This window comes from Zootoca vivipara, chromosome 2, assembly GCF_965207765.1.
Source record: "Zootoca vivipara chromosome 2, rZooViv2.hap1.1, whole genome shotgun sequence".
NCBI classification, from domain to species: domain Eukaryota; kingdom Metazoa; phylum Chordata; class Lepidosauria; order Squamata; family Lacertidae; genus Zootoca; species Zootoca vivipara.
Window position 1 is genome coordinate 63,731,769 of NC_142584.1, and position 15,896 is coordinate 63,747,664.

Here is a 15,896-nt window from a genome sequence, read left to right on the forward strand (position 1 = left end):
TTGTTGAAAGATTAAAAACCGCAGTCAGCTAATTACACTCACTCTCATCTCTTATTCAGCAAATGAATCACTTTTCATTACCACTTAGCTGAAGTACATGAATTTCTGCCTAATTAGAAATGTTGTAGATGGAGCATTAGCAAGGCTGGAGTGGGTCAAGATATCTGCGCTGCTTCATTTTTAATTCCTAACAGTAGAGTCAGATAGGGAAGGCGGGAGATAAAAAGTCATTAAACAATTTTAAATTATTTATAAAAATTACTTTGCCCAAATTATAATTATTTCTCCCCCCCCCAACTGCTCTCATGAAATGTCAAATGGAATGAAAGGAGAAGCAGCCCCAACACTGTTTTTAATGAACACTTTAATGTTATGTATAACAGAACATTATGAATACAATGGAAATAAAGTTTTATCAATTTAATAATAATAAAAAATATCCAACATAAGAAAGGGGAGCCAATAAAGTTTTATACCTAGAATATAGTACTCATTCTTAGTAGCAGCCCTGGCTCTGTGAATATAAACTGAACCTCTGCATCCCAGACTAAAAATCATGATCTGTGTTTGAACCTAAATACAGAATGATAGCAGGAAAAGAAAAAGCCTTTTATTCATTCATTCATTTCCTTTATTTTCATCAACTCATAAAATCTGACTGCTACAGGTTTCCTTTAATAATAATAATAATCTATATATTTATTTATTCATTTATATATATTTATTTAATCCCTTTCTATTGAATTCCGCAATTGCTAAGGCCATATTTACATAAAACAAATGAAGTCACCAAATGTATAAAATTTAGAATCCAATGCTGTTGGATTAACAAAAAGTTTAGAGGTGTTCTTTATTAATTTAAAGATGCTGTTTCTCTTGTTTGTGTTGCAAGAAAAAAATTCTTGCATTTTGACTGTCAAGTGATGTAAACAGTGACCCCAGAGACCCCAAGGGAGGCTGCCACTTTTCACTGGAGTATGGCTGCAGAAAAACCACCCCAACCAAAACCCAACCATATATATATATATTCTCTAGAGTTCTCTGAAAGGAAACCATACAGCAGTCTGAATGAAGTTTCTACCAGTTCTGCATTGCGTATTAAAGCAGAAAGAGGTAGGAAAACCCCACCGCTCCCACCTTATTCATCAGCAAATCGCTTAAAGAGGTCTATAATAAAAATTTGGATAGCATAGCAGTGTTGCTGGAAGAGTAGCAAAAGTATATATACATTCCAGGTCCCTTTGAATTAGCCATAATCACATATGTAAGCCATTTTTTTGGACAAAAATATATATATATATATATATTCTTATAAAAAATTGATCAGCATACTTTGACTTCAAATTTGACTCAGTGGTAGGAAAAGGAACGGATCCAATTATGATAAATAGATTCCAGGAGGGGAAAAAAGAAATCAAGTATAAAATTAGATTCACACAGATATACCCAGCCCCCAAATTCCAGAGTTTCCACAAGTTTCAAAGTTAAAACTGGTTCTGCCATCTAAGAAAGGCTTTTAATTCTCTTGTTAAAAAAAGTGATTGCAATGTCAACCATATCACTTGATGGAGGACGTCACCAAAACTTGAACAAAAGTAGGTTGGGAGTTTACAAAATGACCTTTGGGTTCTTTATGTGGGCTCCTTTAAAGTAAGCAATAAAAGAAAAAGAGAAAGCATTTGATCAGCATTTTCAACCCTTACCCCAGCTTTATTTGTGCAGCTAAAATCCTTCATTCAATCTGATTGGTTTACAATCTTTATTTGCTAAAATTTGCAAAATTTGCAAAGGCATCTTGCTTAGGTTGCACAGTTCCGGGACTCATGGAGGATGCCACAGCTATATTAGTAATGCCCATGCCTGACAAACCCATTCCAGAAGTTGGCATTGCCATGTTCACATTCATTCCCAACATGCCCTGATTCATCATAGGTGTGCCTCCCATGGAAGCCATCCCGATCGTGCCAGTCATCACAGTGGGCATTCCCACAGGAACAGGCCCGCCCATCAATGGGTTTGCAGGAGGTCGAGCAGGCATCATGCTGGGTGGTGAGTTGAGGCTCATGGTTGCAAAATTCTGAGACATCACATTCATCGGTTGTTGCATATCTATGGGGTGGAAAAGAAGTTTTAAATGTTAAGGTGATTTTTAAATGATATTTCTATCATTCAAAGAAAATGCAAGTATATTCCCACCCAACATATTGGCTGCATATTTTTTAAAAAAGCTTATAGTAATTCTAAGCTGATCCTTAAAGGCACCATCTAACATATTTCTATATGCCTGACAACTGAAGTCCAGCACAAATCCTAGTTGTCATAGTTCCCCTTCCTCTCAATTCTCTTCTTCTTTCTCCACAGCCTAACCATGCTTTGTCTAGATACCCACTTATTTATTATGCTCAGGGATCCACAAATACAGTGTATTCCTTCTACATTAGATCTTTTTAAGTACAACTTTACTAGCACCTGGTTTAGAAACTGAGGGAAAGGCAGAGGGAAATGAAAATTCTGTAGAACAAGAATCCTCTTTCACTGCTTGGGGGCTGACAGTTCAAGAATTTGGGAGGAGTCACCACAAAAAGTTTTTAAAGGCTGCACCATATCATTAGATCAGGGTGAGGAAAATTCAAAGCACAAGCAGGCTGATATAGTTTGTGATCCATCAAGCTGAATCCAATGAATGGCTGGTCAATCAAAAGTTGTGCACACTCAAGCAAGAGAGTTTTTAAATAGTAGAAGGCTACAAAGCTGCATATAATATACTCTGGTCATGAAAAAGAGACAATTTATAGGTGCTGAGGAAGTCTAGTGTTTTGGGTGTTTTTTTAAAACACCCACCCACACTTTGATCAAGAATATATTGTGAAGAGTGAACTCATTGAAATACATGCACCGCAAGAATTGTATTACTTACTTTGTTGCTGAATCATTGTGTTGAGTGATGGTTGCTGGGGCTTGGAAGGCTGCATACCAGGAACTAAATTGTCCAAACTGATATTTACACTAGGGTCTGACCAAGTGGATGGCAGGGTTTTGCCTACATTTTTGGGGACCATCTCTGTGCCCATATCATAAAGTGGATTAGGCTTCTGTATCATTGGGTTAACACCGTGCAAAGGCTAAAAGCATTAAAGAAAGAAAGAAATAGATCTTTAGAGTTATGCTACGAATTGCCAAGAGTATTTTACAGCTATAATTTATCAGAGAGAGGAGTTCATCCAGTCTTCATAAAGAGAAACAGATGGACATTTATGTTCTCCTAAGAGAACTGAAGAAAGTTGAAGTTCATGCTCATAAAATTCTCAAGAGCATCTCTTTAAGTACTTTACCTATCATCTGGTAGTCTTCTGGAACTGTGCCAAGAGTGGTAATTCAGAAGTGCCTTGCTCCCCCCTTACCTAAAAATACTTTCTCTGAACCATCCTTCTATTTTAGATGCTTTGGAAAATTAGTTTTCTTCTTCTTACATTTACAGTATATCCCTCCTTTCTTCCACCATGGAACCCACACAAGTAATTCCCATGAGGTCTTCTTGCACTGACCAGACCCTGACTTGATTAATTTCAGTAGGTTAGTGGCCTCATGCGACTTCAGACCATACCTGATCAACTAGTTGCTAAGTTTTCCTAGTCAAAAGACTTGTTTTCAACATCCAACTACTCTTAAACTGGGTAAAACTATATGTGAGCCAGTTTGCCAGAAACAGGTGGCACTGCCCACGCTCACCCCCCTTGCTAAAATCAAAGTGCCACAAGTTTGAAGTCTACCTTATGTTCTACAACTCTTAGATTACTTTAGGTGCTTCCTCTCACAATTTACTTGAATCTTGAAGAAAAAAGAGGGGCCAGTGAAGCAAAAAGGCAAGAAAACACTTTCAGAGCTACACAAAAGATGCTTTAAGTTAAGCGTGTGTCAAAACTATCCGTTGAGTAAACAGTAGTCAAGGGACAGCAGAACAGCACTATACCTGTGACCTTGACATAGGCAGATTAATGCTGACAGTGCTGGAACCCATCATAGATAAATTCATGCTTTGGGAAGAGGTCATGGTGGCTTGGGATGTACCCATCAAATCAAAGAGGTCAGAAGGATTTGAAGCAGCTGGAGGCTGGCCAAGGCTCTGCTGAGCAGAGCCACCAAAGAGCTCAACAGCTGGCTGAGCAGAGCCACCAAAGAGCTCTCCAGCTGAAGCAGCAGGGCTTGGAGAGGTTTGGTTGAAGGCACTCCAGTCGCCAAACTCTCCATTCCCACTTGCAGTTGTACCTGGGGAGGGAAAAGAAAGGTAAGAGTCTTTATGAAAAGCACAGAGCAAATGCCACATTCCATGAAGTGAAACAAATGAGAGCCGATGTATGTCCATCCAGATTAACATCTGCAGGTAGGATCTCCATCTGGACATTACTCTCCCTCATGAATATTCCAACAATTTTAACAGGATAGCAAATGGGGGGGGGCACACACATGAGAATGAAACAGCCACACCAGTGCTAAAAAGTATGGCTGGTTATGTGCCACCTGTGGAGTCCACATGAGTGGGACATAAATTTCCTAACAGGAAAATCTGCAGGATCCACTTTCAACACATAAGAATGTGGCAGGCACAAGAGACACCTGAAGCACAGCAGAAGTTCAGTATCTAAATTGCCAGTAGCTCAAAATTGGGAGCCTTAAGCAAAGCTATGAACATTAACTCATTGATGTTTTGAATCAATCACTGTGAACAAGGCTGGTCTCACAGTCGTAAGAAGTCATAAAAACAGCAATTTGTTCAAACTCATCTGATTACATATACATTACTTGCTGTATAGAGTTATTAAACCGGTACAGCTAAGTGGGATACCAATAAAATAATGGGTTTTCAAATTCAGTTGCCTCAGGGTGTTTATCTCACCTCTGTTGTGCTTGTTAACAGCATTGTGTCGTATTTATTTAGCGCTCTATGGGAGCTTTGATAAATATGCATTCAAAGCTCACACATGCTCTCAAATCTTTGTACAGCATGTGCTTAGAGAACTGCAAGACATTTAGTTCTTTTAATAAAAGTCTGCCTGTCTTTACATATTTTAAAAATACACATTTTACTTGAATAAACTTGTGAGTGAAGCTCCAAGGTGTAAAGATAATGAGAAAATAGATGTCTGGTTTTTAAAGTGAATGAGCTTTTGGTATGATCATCAATTGCTAGCCACTGGTGAAGTGCAACAGTTTTGTAGATCTTACTATTGTAGCCTGATGCACAGACAAAGGCACGTAGGGGCATACATGCCAGCACTGGTTTTCACACAGTTGAACAACTTGCAATTTACATTTAACTGTTAGGCCTCATCAGTGCAGACGGAAAAGAAAGCATTCAAAATTTTAAATCAATGTTCACCTGACAGGTTTAGGTCTGAGAGATAAGAGACCCTGCTGATTTCAGAATAATCTGGCCTGTACAGCCAGCTAGGAATTAGTGAACTACAAACCTGCCTATTACTTAGAATCTAACTCACCTAATCTTAAAAAGGTTGCAATAATTTACATTTCATGTCAATACTTCGTAATAGTACCTGTTCGCCTGGGTATAAAACCCTTGTTTTAATTAATTTCTCCTCCACAGGTGGATTAAAATTTAAGTAAGGAAGGGCAGGGAGGGAAAAGTACATCCATCGCTTATCTGTGCACTACAATCCACTTTAACGCAAGTACTGGGCTAGAATTCATTAGCTTGGGGCCACAGTGAAACATTTTGCTTTGATCTCCCTTACAAAAGGGCCTTTATTGGGAATATTTCAATTAGTACTGCCTATTAAAAATTTAAGCACACTTAAAGTATTCCTGATGGATAAGTAAATGCTGATTCTCCAGTTACGGGATGCTCATATCCAAACACAAATAAAGGAAAGGGGGAGAGGACAGAGGCATTTGATGCCACTCTTCGGGGAACTTTACCAAAGATGATTAATCAGCAAAAGATTTCGGGGGGGGGGGGGCTTTATTGTTCAAGAATGATTAATCATTGCTGGCTGCTTGCATAAAGGTGATTGGTGGAGATTAATCATATTAACACTGATGAAGGAGTATTATCAAGCTTAGACTGCATTATTAGCATAATAGGATTTGAGCACCACAAACCTAAATTTTCAATAACCTGTAAAATCAAGGCAGAACATTATTAAAGCTTCAAGTATTTAAGGGCACAGTTCTCAAGTCAAATCCTATCCCTCAATACAATGCATTTTATTACTGATGGCTGCAAGAAACACCACACTTTCTTCTATGCAATATGCTTTGTGGTAGAACAATTGTTTCAGCTACTGCTAGGTTCAAAACTCTTTGAACAATCCCAGCTCTGTTGACCAGCTATCCTTCCTCAGTAGAAAAACATTCATTCATTGTCTTTTAAAAAGTAATTTGGGTAACAGCAATTATTATAGCAGTGTGGCAAGAATACAACGAAAGAGTAATTTAGGGCCAATCATAACATTTGTATAAGTTTCCTCACCCCTACAAGGAGCTCTTGCTGTGAAGTTTTTTGGTTTTTTCTCCCCAGTGGACAATTTTTAGTTTGTGTGGAACTTAAATAAATCAGTACATACAAATTAACAGGCCCCCGTCCCCACCCTCTTCCTAGACATGTAACAATCCTGCCTTATGCACAGCATCTATTGTCAAATTCTAAATGTTTCCTGGGTGAATTCTAGCCTTCTTCCAAGAGAGTACTTTAATATAAAATGTGGACTTGTAACATACAATTCTTAAGAGGCTTATTGCAGATTACATAAAATGTTACCATTACAGGTGAAATGGGATGGAGTACACAACATACTTATACTATAGCAATATCTACAACTCAGCATTAATTGGAATTCATTGTTGGTACCTGTGAAAATCATTCCAGCCCAGTGTTTCAGTTAGCTTCAATTAATGTTAAAGGTGTTTGTGAGGGGAGACAAAGTAATGATCATTACTGCTGCATTAATTCATTTAAATTCATTTTGGTGCTTGTAAAAATCATCCCAGAGCAATTATTTCGTGTGTGTGTCCTCTTTGCTGGGTGTGTGCATATGTATGCTGCTCGTCCCCATCCTTCACCTGGGTGGATTTTGCAAGTGTGTGTGTCCAAGTGCACACAATACTGTATATGCAATCCTCAAAGGTGTAGAAAACGCTTGAGGTGGCCCTTGAGCTGGAAAAGGTAAGCCACCCCCGGGCGAAGGGGCAAAGGAAAAGCTCATTCCTCAAGTTACAGGTAGGTAGCCGTGTTGGTCTGATGCAGTCAAAACAATTTTTTTTTTAAAAAAACCCTTCCAGTAGCACCTTTGTTGTTGTTTAGTCGTTTAGTCGTGTCCGACTCTTCGTGACCCCATGGACCATAGCACGCCAGGCACTCCTGTCTTCCACTGCCTCCCGCAGTTTGGTCAGACTCATGTTCGTAGCTTCGAGAACACTGTCCAACCAGTAGCACCTTAGAGACCAACTAAGTTTGTCATAGGTATGAGCTTTCTTTTTTTGGTATCTGAAGAAGTGTGCATGCACACGAAAGCTCATACCTATGACAAACTTAGTTGGTCTCTAAGGTGCTACTGGAATGATTGTTTTATCTCATTCCCCAAATAATTAACCCCTCTACCCCGAAAACGGAGCTGATTTTATAATGAAACTGCATCACAATACAAAGCAGCAGAATCTAGCACCTTTAAAATGAGAACTCGACATAGAATTTAATCTATTTTGGAAGAGAAGACACTTTCAAGTAGCAAGAGACCAAAATTTGAGAGGTCGTTTTTCTGTTCCACTCCCTTGGCACTGTACCTTGTGATGGAGGGCAGCCAGTGGAGGCAGAGGCGGCGGCAGCAGAGCTAAAGTCCGCAAACCCTCCGAAGGGGTCAGTGGCTCCACCTACAACCAATCAAAGGACTTGTTGTAAATTAGTGAACACAGCCCCACTCCAGTAGCAGTTCACATCAAATATTAAATTTTATATTTAAATATCTTGTACGTGGTGTCAAGATATACAGTTCTGGGAAACGGTGCAATCCATCAAGCGTATTGAAACTCAGTTCTCAGGGCACAGTTCTCAAGTCAGATTATATCCCTCAATATACGATATTTTATCACTGATGGCTGCTGTACAAGGATGGTTGTCATGGTACAAAAACTGAAATATGTGGAAATCCTGCAAACTGGGCTGCAGGAACAAAACCTGGGTGTGCATGCAATTGTACTCTTGTGCTTTCCTTTAACTAGTTTGTGGGGAGTTTCCACCCTCAACTTTTTCACTATTCTGGCATGCACAAGCATGGAAGTGAGCACCATAAACGATCATGCATTAAATGAAGATTGATTCAGAAGGGTGATAGTCCAATCAAAACAAAATGTCACAAGGCATATACATGGCTGAAGTCTTTCTTTCTTTATTTTTTGTACACAAACAAACCTGTCAAATCGAATTATGCCTGCTTTTATGGTTCAGTTATATCCCACCACTTGTACATCAATGAAAGTGGTCTATATTCAACTTCGTAATTTAAGTAATAATTTACCAAGGTTGCATGGAACGCAAAACTGGTGAAGAACCAGTGTAGGCTTGGAAGAAATATCACACAGTAAAGATTAATGCAATTCTAATTCAGGTACTAGATATAAGAAACAGAATAAGTTTTTTATTGGAGAAATGCCTTTATTTGCTTATTATGTTGCATAGAATGAAAAATTTAAAAAGGCCTCCTTACATGTTAAATCTTGTGAGACTGAAAGCAGGAATGAATTGCACAGGATTTCAGATTCAAGGTTTTAATGCATAAAACTTGCACTGGTATTCATTTTTTAATAAGTTTGCTTCCTTTTCAGAATAAGAACATTAAAAGTCCCAGTTGTAGATACTAATGATTTATTTACTAAAAAATACAGTATCTTTACTATTCTTTCCTACACAATTTTTATCAAAATAGTAAAGATTCACAGCCTCTGCACTGGTCATTGTTCTGTACATCTCCGTGCGTCAAGTTTAAGGAGCAAGCAAATAGGATGATTGTCGCAGGTGGGGATGTCTGAGCAGGAATGGGAATGCTATACACAAGGAGCGCTTCATTTAATCAGAAATGCTACAGTTCCAACAAAAACCACCCCTCCCAAGCTATTAGCCCTAAAAGGGAAGCCCCCATTCAATTTTTTAAAATAATTGTGGACATTAATTGGCCCTCTGAGAGAAATACATACAAAAAATAGGCACTTTCTGTACATATTTTTTTTCTGTGAAGGAAAATGTCTGGGTGAAGCAACTCTCCACCACCATCTCTTTAATAAAGGGCTTTAGGCTTCTATTTGGCAGTTTTCCCCTCTGAAAGTACCAAAAAAGTGATGCAGTTTGTCCTTAAAAGATTTCACCTCTGAACAGTCACACCCTTCCAAGGAGTACCAGCCGCTCAATTATTCTGCTTTTAGTGTTTGCGTACATTATATGGGTTACATCACAGCTGCTTAGCCTGCAGTGCTTAGAAACTAGCCAGGTGGGACTGTAACATCTGTGTTGCACTCAAACACCACCAGGGACAGCTTCCAACATCTGGTGCCATTTCTGAATTGTCTTATCGCTGCAAGACATTCTGCTCCATCTGCTGCTCTCAACTCGGTTAATTAAACTAGAACCATCGCCTTTTTAATAAATGGCTGGCAGTAATAAAAGGAACAATTCCCTTTCTAATACATGTGTACTTGTATTTCTTTTTAATGCCATTTTACTTTAGTCAATTATTAGGAAGTCATACTTCATTTTCAGACAGGAACGTCTCCCTTCAGAATGTACACGGATATGTTATCGAATAGGAGATATTAACAACTGCGGTAACAAGACCCTCTTAAAGTCTTATAATAGGTGAATTATGTTGTAGAGCATATCCAAAAGACAGACAGATTGGGCATTTACCAGTATAGATCTTAAATCATTATGGGAAGCTGTGATGGAGTTTTATGCAAAGATAAGCATCATTTTTATCTAAGCACTTGAGGATGCTTCTGGATTTGCGCTATCCAGAAGATAGAAACAAACAGTATTTACATAGCATTGCATGGCATATGCAACCACGTGCACATGTCATGTCCGTAAACACTAGCATACTTAAATGATTACAAATTTCAAGGTGATGGTTACTTGAACAAGCAGTGCTAGTTTAGACAATATAGGTAAATGATACCAAATAATCAATTTAAAAGTAACAATAGTATGACAAATGCTTAAGCCAGTTAAAAATCGGGTGAAGTCATTTGGGATTAATCTGCTTCTGCACATATTTTGGGGGGCCCATGCTCCATCTAGTTGCTTCCTCAGAAAACACAGAACTTTTCTTCAGAGCTAACAGCAAGTCTATGAAGATGGGTTTCTTAGGATGCAGTGCCAGCACAGTCACCTGGTGCTGTTAGTCGTGCAACAGGGTGAGCTAACAGCTACCATTTCCATATGAGGCACTGCACAAAGCTGTTTCATTTTCTTTTTCTATCCTCTATTAAATGATGGAGATTTGTATTAGGCATTTATCCCCCTTCTTGGGGAAGAAATGCTTCCCACTGTCTTGGTGTGGACTAGTTGCTTGGCAAGCACCTCCACAAAAACATGAGATTTCCATGCCACTGTCTTTACAAAAGAGACCAATGCCTATTGTGGCCTCTTTGCTATTTTGTGTGTGGCACAAGCTAATGGAGCCAAGCTCTTTACAGCAAGTAACACACTGGTTGGGGAAAGTGACCTCCTTAGGAAGGACAGTGCTAATCTTCACAACATCATTAGCTAGCCTCAAAGACTCCCAAGTGAGAGCTGTCGTTATAAATTAACTCCTTCCATCTGTCTCCTTAGGGCAGTAGAAGATGCTATTTGTGGTGGCCAGCTGGTAATGTGTCTCATCTCTAGGACATCTTCTAAATGCTGATGTGGAAAGAGCGGGTAAGCTTAACTTCCACTAAAGAAGTGAAAGCAGAATAATTGGCATTAGTCAAATGGCAAATCCAGAAAAGATTTCTCAAAAGAAAGATGAGCATGCTCTGTTCTCACAGCAACAGTCTATGTGATCAGGGTTTTTCCAGATCGGGATTTAAATTAATAGTTGAGCACTCCTTCAAATTATGGGATACCAGCTGTGGCTGAGATCCAAAGAGCTTCATACACAACTGGAAAACTGCTTTGCGGTTGGGGGCATATTCAAGTCAAATCCTATCCCATAAATCCTCTGACTTTCAGGAGATACTTTTTAGGAAGTTGTAAGGGAGTGCAATAAAAACAGGAGCTTGAAAACTCGAACCTATTTGCCTCTTGGGATTCTCAATCTGTTTAAGTTGTTGCATCAATTTTAGATTTGTGGAGAACAAGGGGAATATCAACATTATTTATAATAGATGATCTACCTGTAGATAACTGGAATGAAAATAGAACATTTTATTATATCCAGACATGTTTCAAGTGTTGTAAGAAATGCTCCTCTCTCTGTATTTATTTGTAAGACCAAATATATATGCACATATGCTATTGTCAATATTATAAGGAGGATTGAGCAATCTGCCCATTAACACCCCATTTACATATGAGGCAGTGGGAAAGGCAGGTAATACAGCATCAATGCAAGGAAGATCAAATACAAGGCTAACCTATTTGAACAAAGGTGCCCTTTAGATGAACTTGTAGCCACCTAAGTGTCATTTCAATGCAGCCTGAGCTGCATAGGAGCCACTCAGAGTAAAGTGTTTCCCACACAGCTGCAGATGTGTCTAGAACTCTAACCCTAACCCATCGTGTGTGGTCTAGAACCCTAACCCTAATCCATCCTTTTCTTTATCCACAGGGATGGCTCCATAGCTGCCAAGTTCTCCCTTTTTTTACGGGAAATTCCCTTATGCTGAATAGGCTTCCTCGCGAGAAAAGGGAAAACTTGGCAGCTATGGATGGCTCTCTGCCTATAAGATTATCAGGACTTTAGTGAGTGCTTCAAATCAGTGGGAGCCCAGTTTTCTCAAACAAAGTCCATGGTAGTAGAGAGGTATGGGTCATGTATGCAATGGCTCTCGCTACAAAGCTTAACAGAAACACACAGTTTCAGTGAACCATACATGAAAAATATTGTATTCCAAATATTCTATCACTGTAGAATACTCCATATGCCAAAAATGAAGCAATGTCTGTCTACAATGTGTTATGATCAGGTTTTAAAGGGAACTATGAAACCAGATGGTAGAGAAAAACACAATTAAACCTAAAAGTACAGTAGAATGTTTCTAAGAAGACTGAGATGAAGAACTTAAAGATGTTGAATTCCTGCATTAAAACACAACTTTAGGAAAGTGGAAGGGTTGAGCACTGTTCATGTATGTTAAAAACCCAGTAAAAAAATTACGGTAGACAAACTGAAGAGATATTTGCTGGGGAAAGAATCTCAATGCCCAGTAACAAAGACTCCGCAAAGAGACTCCTTAAGTGTCTATACAATCACAACAAACTTTTATTGCCCTAGCCTAAGACCATGGCCTCATCCAAAAAACAGTCTAGATATACGTATTTCTTAATATCGACAGCTTCCAGTCACATTTGCTGCCATACACCTACAAGAATTCAGAATCCAAAAGCATACTAAGTACAAGGATATAATGCCGACTCTCATTCTCTAGTATACTCAGAGGAGGAGAATTCTTGTGCCTCTGCAAAGTTTTCAAAGCTGCTGCTTGCATTTTCTAAGGAACCCTTCAAAAGCAGGGACTGGCAGGGGGCAAAAGGATAAAGCTTAACAGCTGTGGCCTAAAGTCCTGCTTATGAGGAGATAATTTCATGTTGTTATCACTATGTAATTGGTATACACAGGGAAAAATAATAATAAAATAACAGTAATCCCGGGGGGCAAAAAAATGGTTGTAACTGTTTGAAATGTTGCTTGGGTTTAATACATAGAAGTTCTAGATTTAGCCAATCATTAGCCAATCATGTATATACTTGCTGCACCCAGAGAAGAATTCACACTAAGATGTTTGTGCAAGGCTTACCAAATGTCCCCGAAATGCCAGCTGTTTATGGGTCATGGGACCTGTTTGCACAAGGTGCTTCAATTTCATTTAATCCCCCCTTTATTATCCCACACTGTTCCAGAGCATCCCCTGCCCCACTGGAGCATCTTTTTAGCTGCTGTTGGAAGAAGATGGCAGGAAAGTCTCCTTGCGGGAGCACTTCTATGGAACCAGCCCCATGTTGAAAATTTGTACAAGAGTAACAAATTCTGGCAGAATCATGACAGTTCACATAGCCCAAAAGTTACAACCAAACCACACCTTTTCAGAAGCTGATTGTATTATAAATGGGGTGTGTGTGTGAAAAGGAGCGGAAAATAATCTCTCCACTAACAACGTTAATGCTGTGTGCTGAATCTGTTGAGAAATTCTTCCTTCAAGAGAAAGCACTGTTTCAGTTACACAGCTCTTAATCCTCTTCTTAGCTCACAGGTAATGTGGATTATAAAACTGCAGCAGCTATCAACATTCAGCCACCTAATATAAGATTGATGATTCTACGATCATGCCAGCAGAGCAGTGAAGATATGTAAATAGATCCATCTTAATATTTCATGCCAGCCACAGACAATCTTCCTTACTTTGTCCTCATATGGCTATTCATTGTTTTTTTAAAAATATACCAAACATGCACTCCATTATAGAAAGTAACATTTACTTTACTGAAGCCTCAGTTTCACTAGTTGCCTACAATGGAGTGAATGAATTGAACAGTTTTGAAGGGACCAAGAAACATAGTTATTTCTGAGGTCACCCAGGAGTCAATGGACAGGAAACAAAAATAAGAAGTAATAAGGTCACTTTTGTTGTACACATTAGATGTGACTTGTAAGTCAGCTACTCTCACCACTGCCTCTCTCTCCATATGTAACACGAGAAGTGTTGAAATCTGACTGGATTACATGCTTTTAAAATTAATTATGAATAACATTGCATTTCAGCCACCAGAGTTCCTGACAAACTGACTTAGCCGTGAATCTTTCTAAGGTGCTATGGTTATTATTAATCTATACAATATGGTAATTTGCATGTGGTTCTATGAATAAATACACAGCTCTACATTTAACTGACTGGTACCATTTTCCTTCGTTCCTAATGCACATTTTTTTTATTTCAGAAGTAATAAAATGTACTAGGCTCAAAGCTACAGCTACTGCTCAAACAGAACACAGAAATACATTTTACCTGTTGAGACTGATTGATCAGTGCCATCAAACAAAAGATCGACCAGGTCACCGGATGACTTGCTGCCGGGAACCTAAGGACAAGCACAAATGAACTGTTTTAAGAAATATGGTTATGAATATGCAAAGGTGTGTGTGTGTTTAAATTTTTTAAAATTGATTTTATAATAAGACAGCATAACAAATCAAAACATAATACAACAAAATAAACACTAACAATAAACAATACAACAATGACAATACTTAAATTTCTTAATTATCCATCTCTTTTCTTAACATTGTAGGGTGACTTCCTCAGATCCCCCCTTTCTGCGCTTCACTCTAAAACATCTTTAGCAATTTCTAAATCATAATTTTTACTCCATTGTGTATCTTATTTTTACATCATTTCTTACTTCATCTATTTAATTCATTTATATAACTTTTTCTTATTCACTAACCACTACTCTACCCCTACAGCCTATGGTGTGTGTGTGTTTTAGGCGGGCATCTGAATGAGGACTGTTTGTGGCAAGGAATTGGAAAACTGGAGAGAAATACAGATGTATAGCATTTATGGTAGCCTGCATCAAACATTGGTTGTTACTGGAAATCAACTTATATTAAGAGTATTACAAAACTGAAGAATATAAAGGAAGTTTTATTATTGTGCAGTTTGATAACAAGGATTCTTAGCTGTTACCTCCCATCAGACAATGTGTGTGGAAAGGTGCAAAAACATTTTTTAGAAAACACACCCATTCCACATAACTATTAAACATAGCAGAGGCTGAACCATTTCTTAAAATATTCCCCACCTTTATAGTTTTGCTAACATGCAAAAAAATTCATTTTGAGACATTCAAAATACTAGAAACATCATTTGGTCAATTGTAAGCTGCCTAGAGTTTTAAAGCTTGATATCTTTCTGCTTATAACTAAATTTGTATAGCCTTTTTTGTGCTTTACAATAGTTTTTAATCCTCTGGTTATTACTGCCTTACCTCTGGGATTATTCCAATTAAAATGAAAGGCTGATATTAGGAGTGTGATGTCTAAAGGCACCAAAGAAATTCAAAGTTGACTTTGAGATTTGAACTCAGCATCCCAAGCATGAATATATTTAATTGGAAGTAACTTCTTCATTTCCTGAAGTAATTACTTCTAAGCAACTATGGTTAAAACTGCATCCCACCCCAAGTAGGCCCTTCTTCTTTTCTTGGGAAATTGGAATAAAGTGACTGTTATACCAAAGGTGGAAGGGATATTTTAGGTTCTGCTTCTTTGATAAAATTAGCAAAATGCTAGATTCCCGAATACTAAAAGCATAATTTAAGAAATTTCTGTCACAAAGTAGAGGTAGTATGATTTCTTCTTCTGCTACAAGGAAGGAAATGTATTTACCAACACAATCCATGCATTAAAAATCACAATATTATCTTGTTGCATGGGTGCACTTTATCATTGATGACTAAATCCTAGATTTTTGTACACGTTCATAAAGGACGGCAATGGATGAAAAGTTGCTTTTCCTGGAGCACCATGCCATTTTAATAGACCATAAACCTTGGCACAAAGACAAGTACATCTATGGTAAACTCTATGCACCTGGGGGGTTTCTAGAAAACTTGCTCATTACAACATTAGCGATTATGCAGACACAGGGCTCACTTTAATTTTCTTTTTAAGAAGTTCCCTCCAGTACACTTG

The 15,896-nt window shown here is 38.3% G+C and overlaps 1 protein-coding gene across 2 annotated transcripts in view; it reads right to left on the bottom strand.

Annotated features, from left to right (window-relative positions):
• Positions 1-347: 347 nt before the first annotated feature.
• Positions 348-15,896, bottom strand: part of CLINT1 (clathrin interactor 1) — a 66,751-nt gene continuing 51,202 nt past the window's right edge. The window contains exons 8-12 of one of the 2 annotated variants that reach the window (XM_035105762.3): positions 14,209-14,281; positions 7,798-7,884; positions 3,971-4,266; positions 2,918-3,122; positions 348-2,109 (exon numbers count right to left, since the gene is read on the bottom strand). In XM_035105762.3, the coding sequence (XP_034961653.2) occupies positions 1,760-2,109; positions 2,918-3,122; positions 3,971-4,266; positions 7,798-7,884; positions 14,209-14,281 (1,011 nt within the window). In that variant the 3' untranslated portion in view covers positions 348-1,759. The remainder of the gene's footprint in view (positions 2,110-2,917; positions 3,123-3,970; positions 4,267-7,797; positions 7,885-14,208; positions 14,282-15,896) is intronic. The other variant, XM_035105764.3, reaches the window with a different exon arrangement.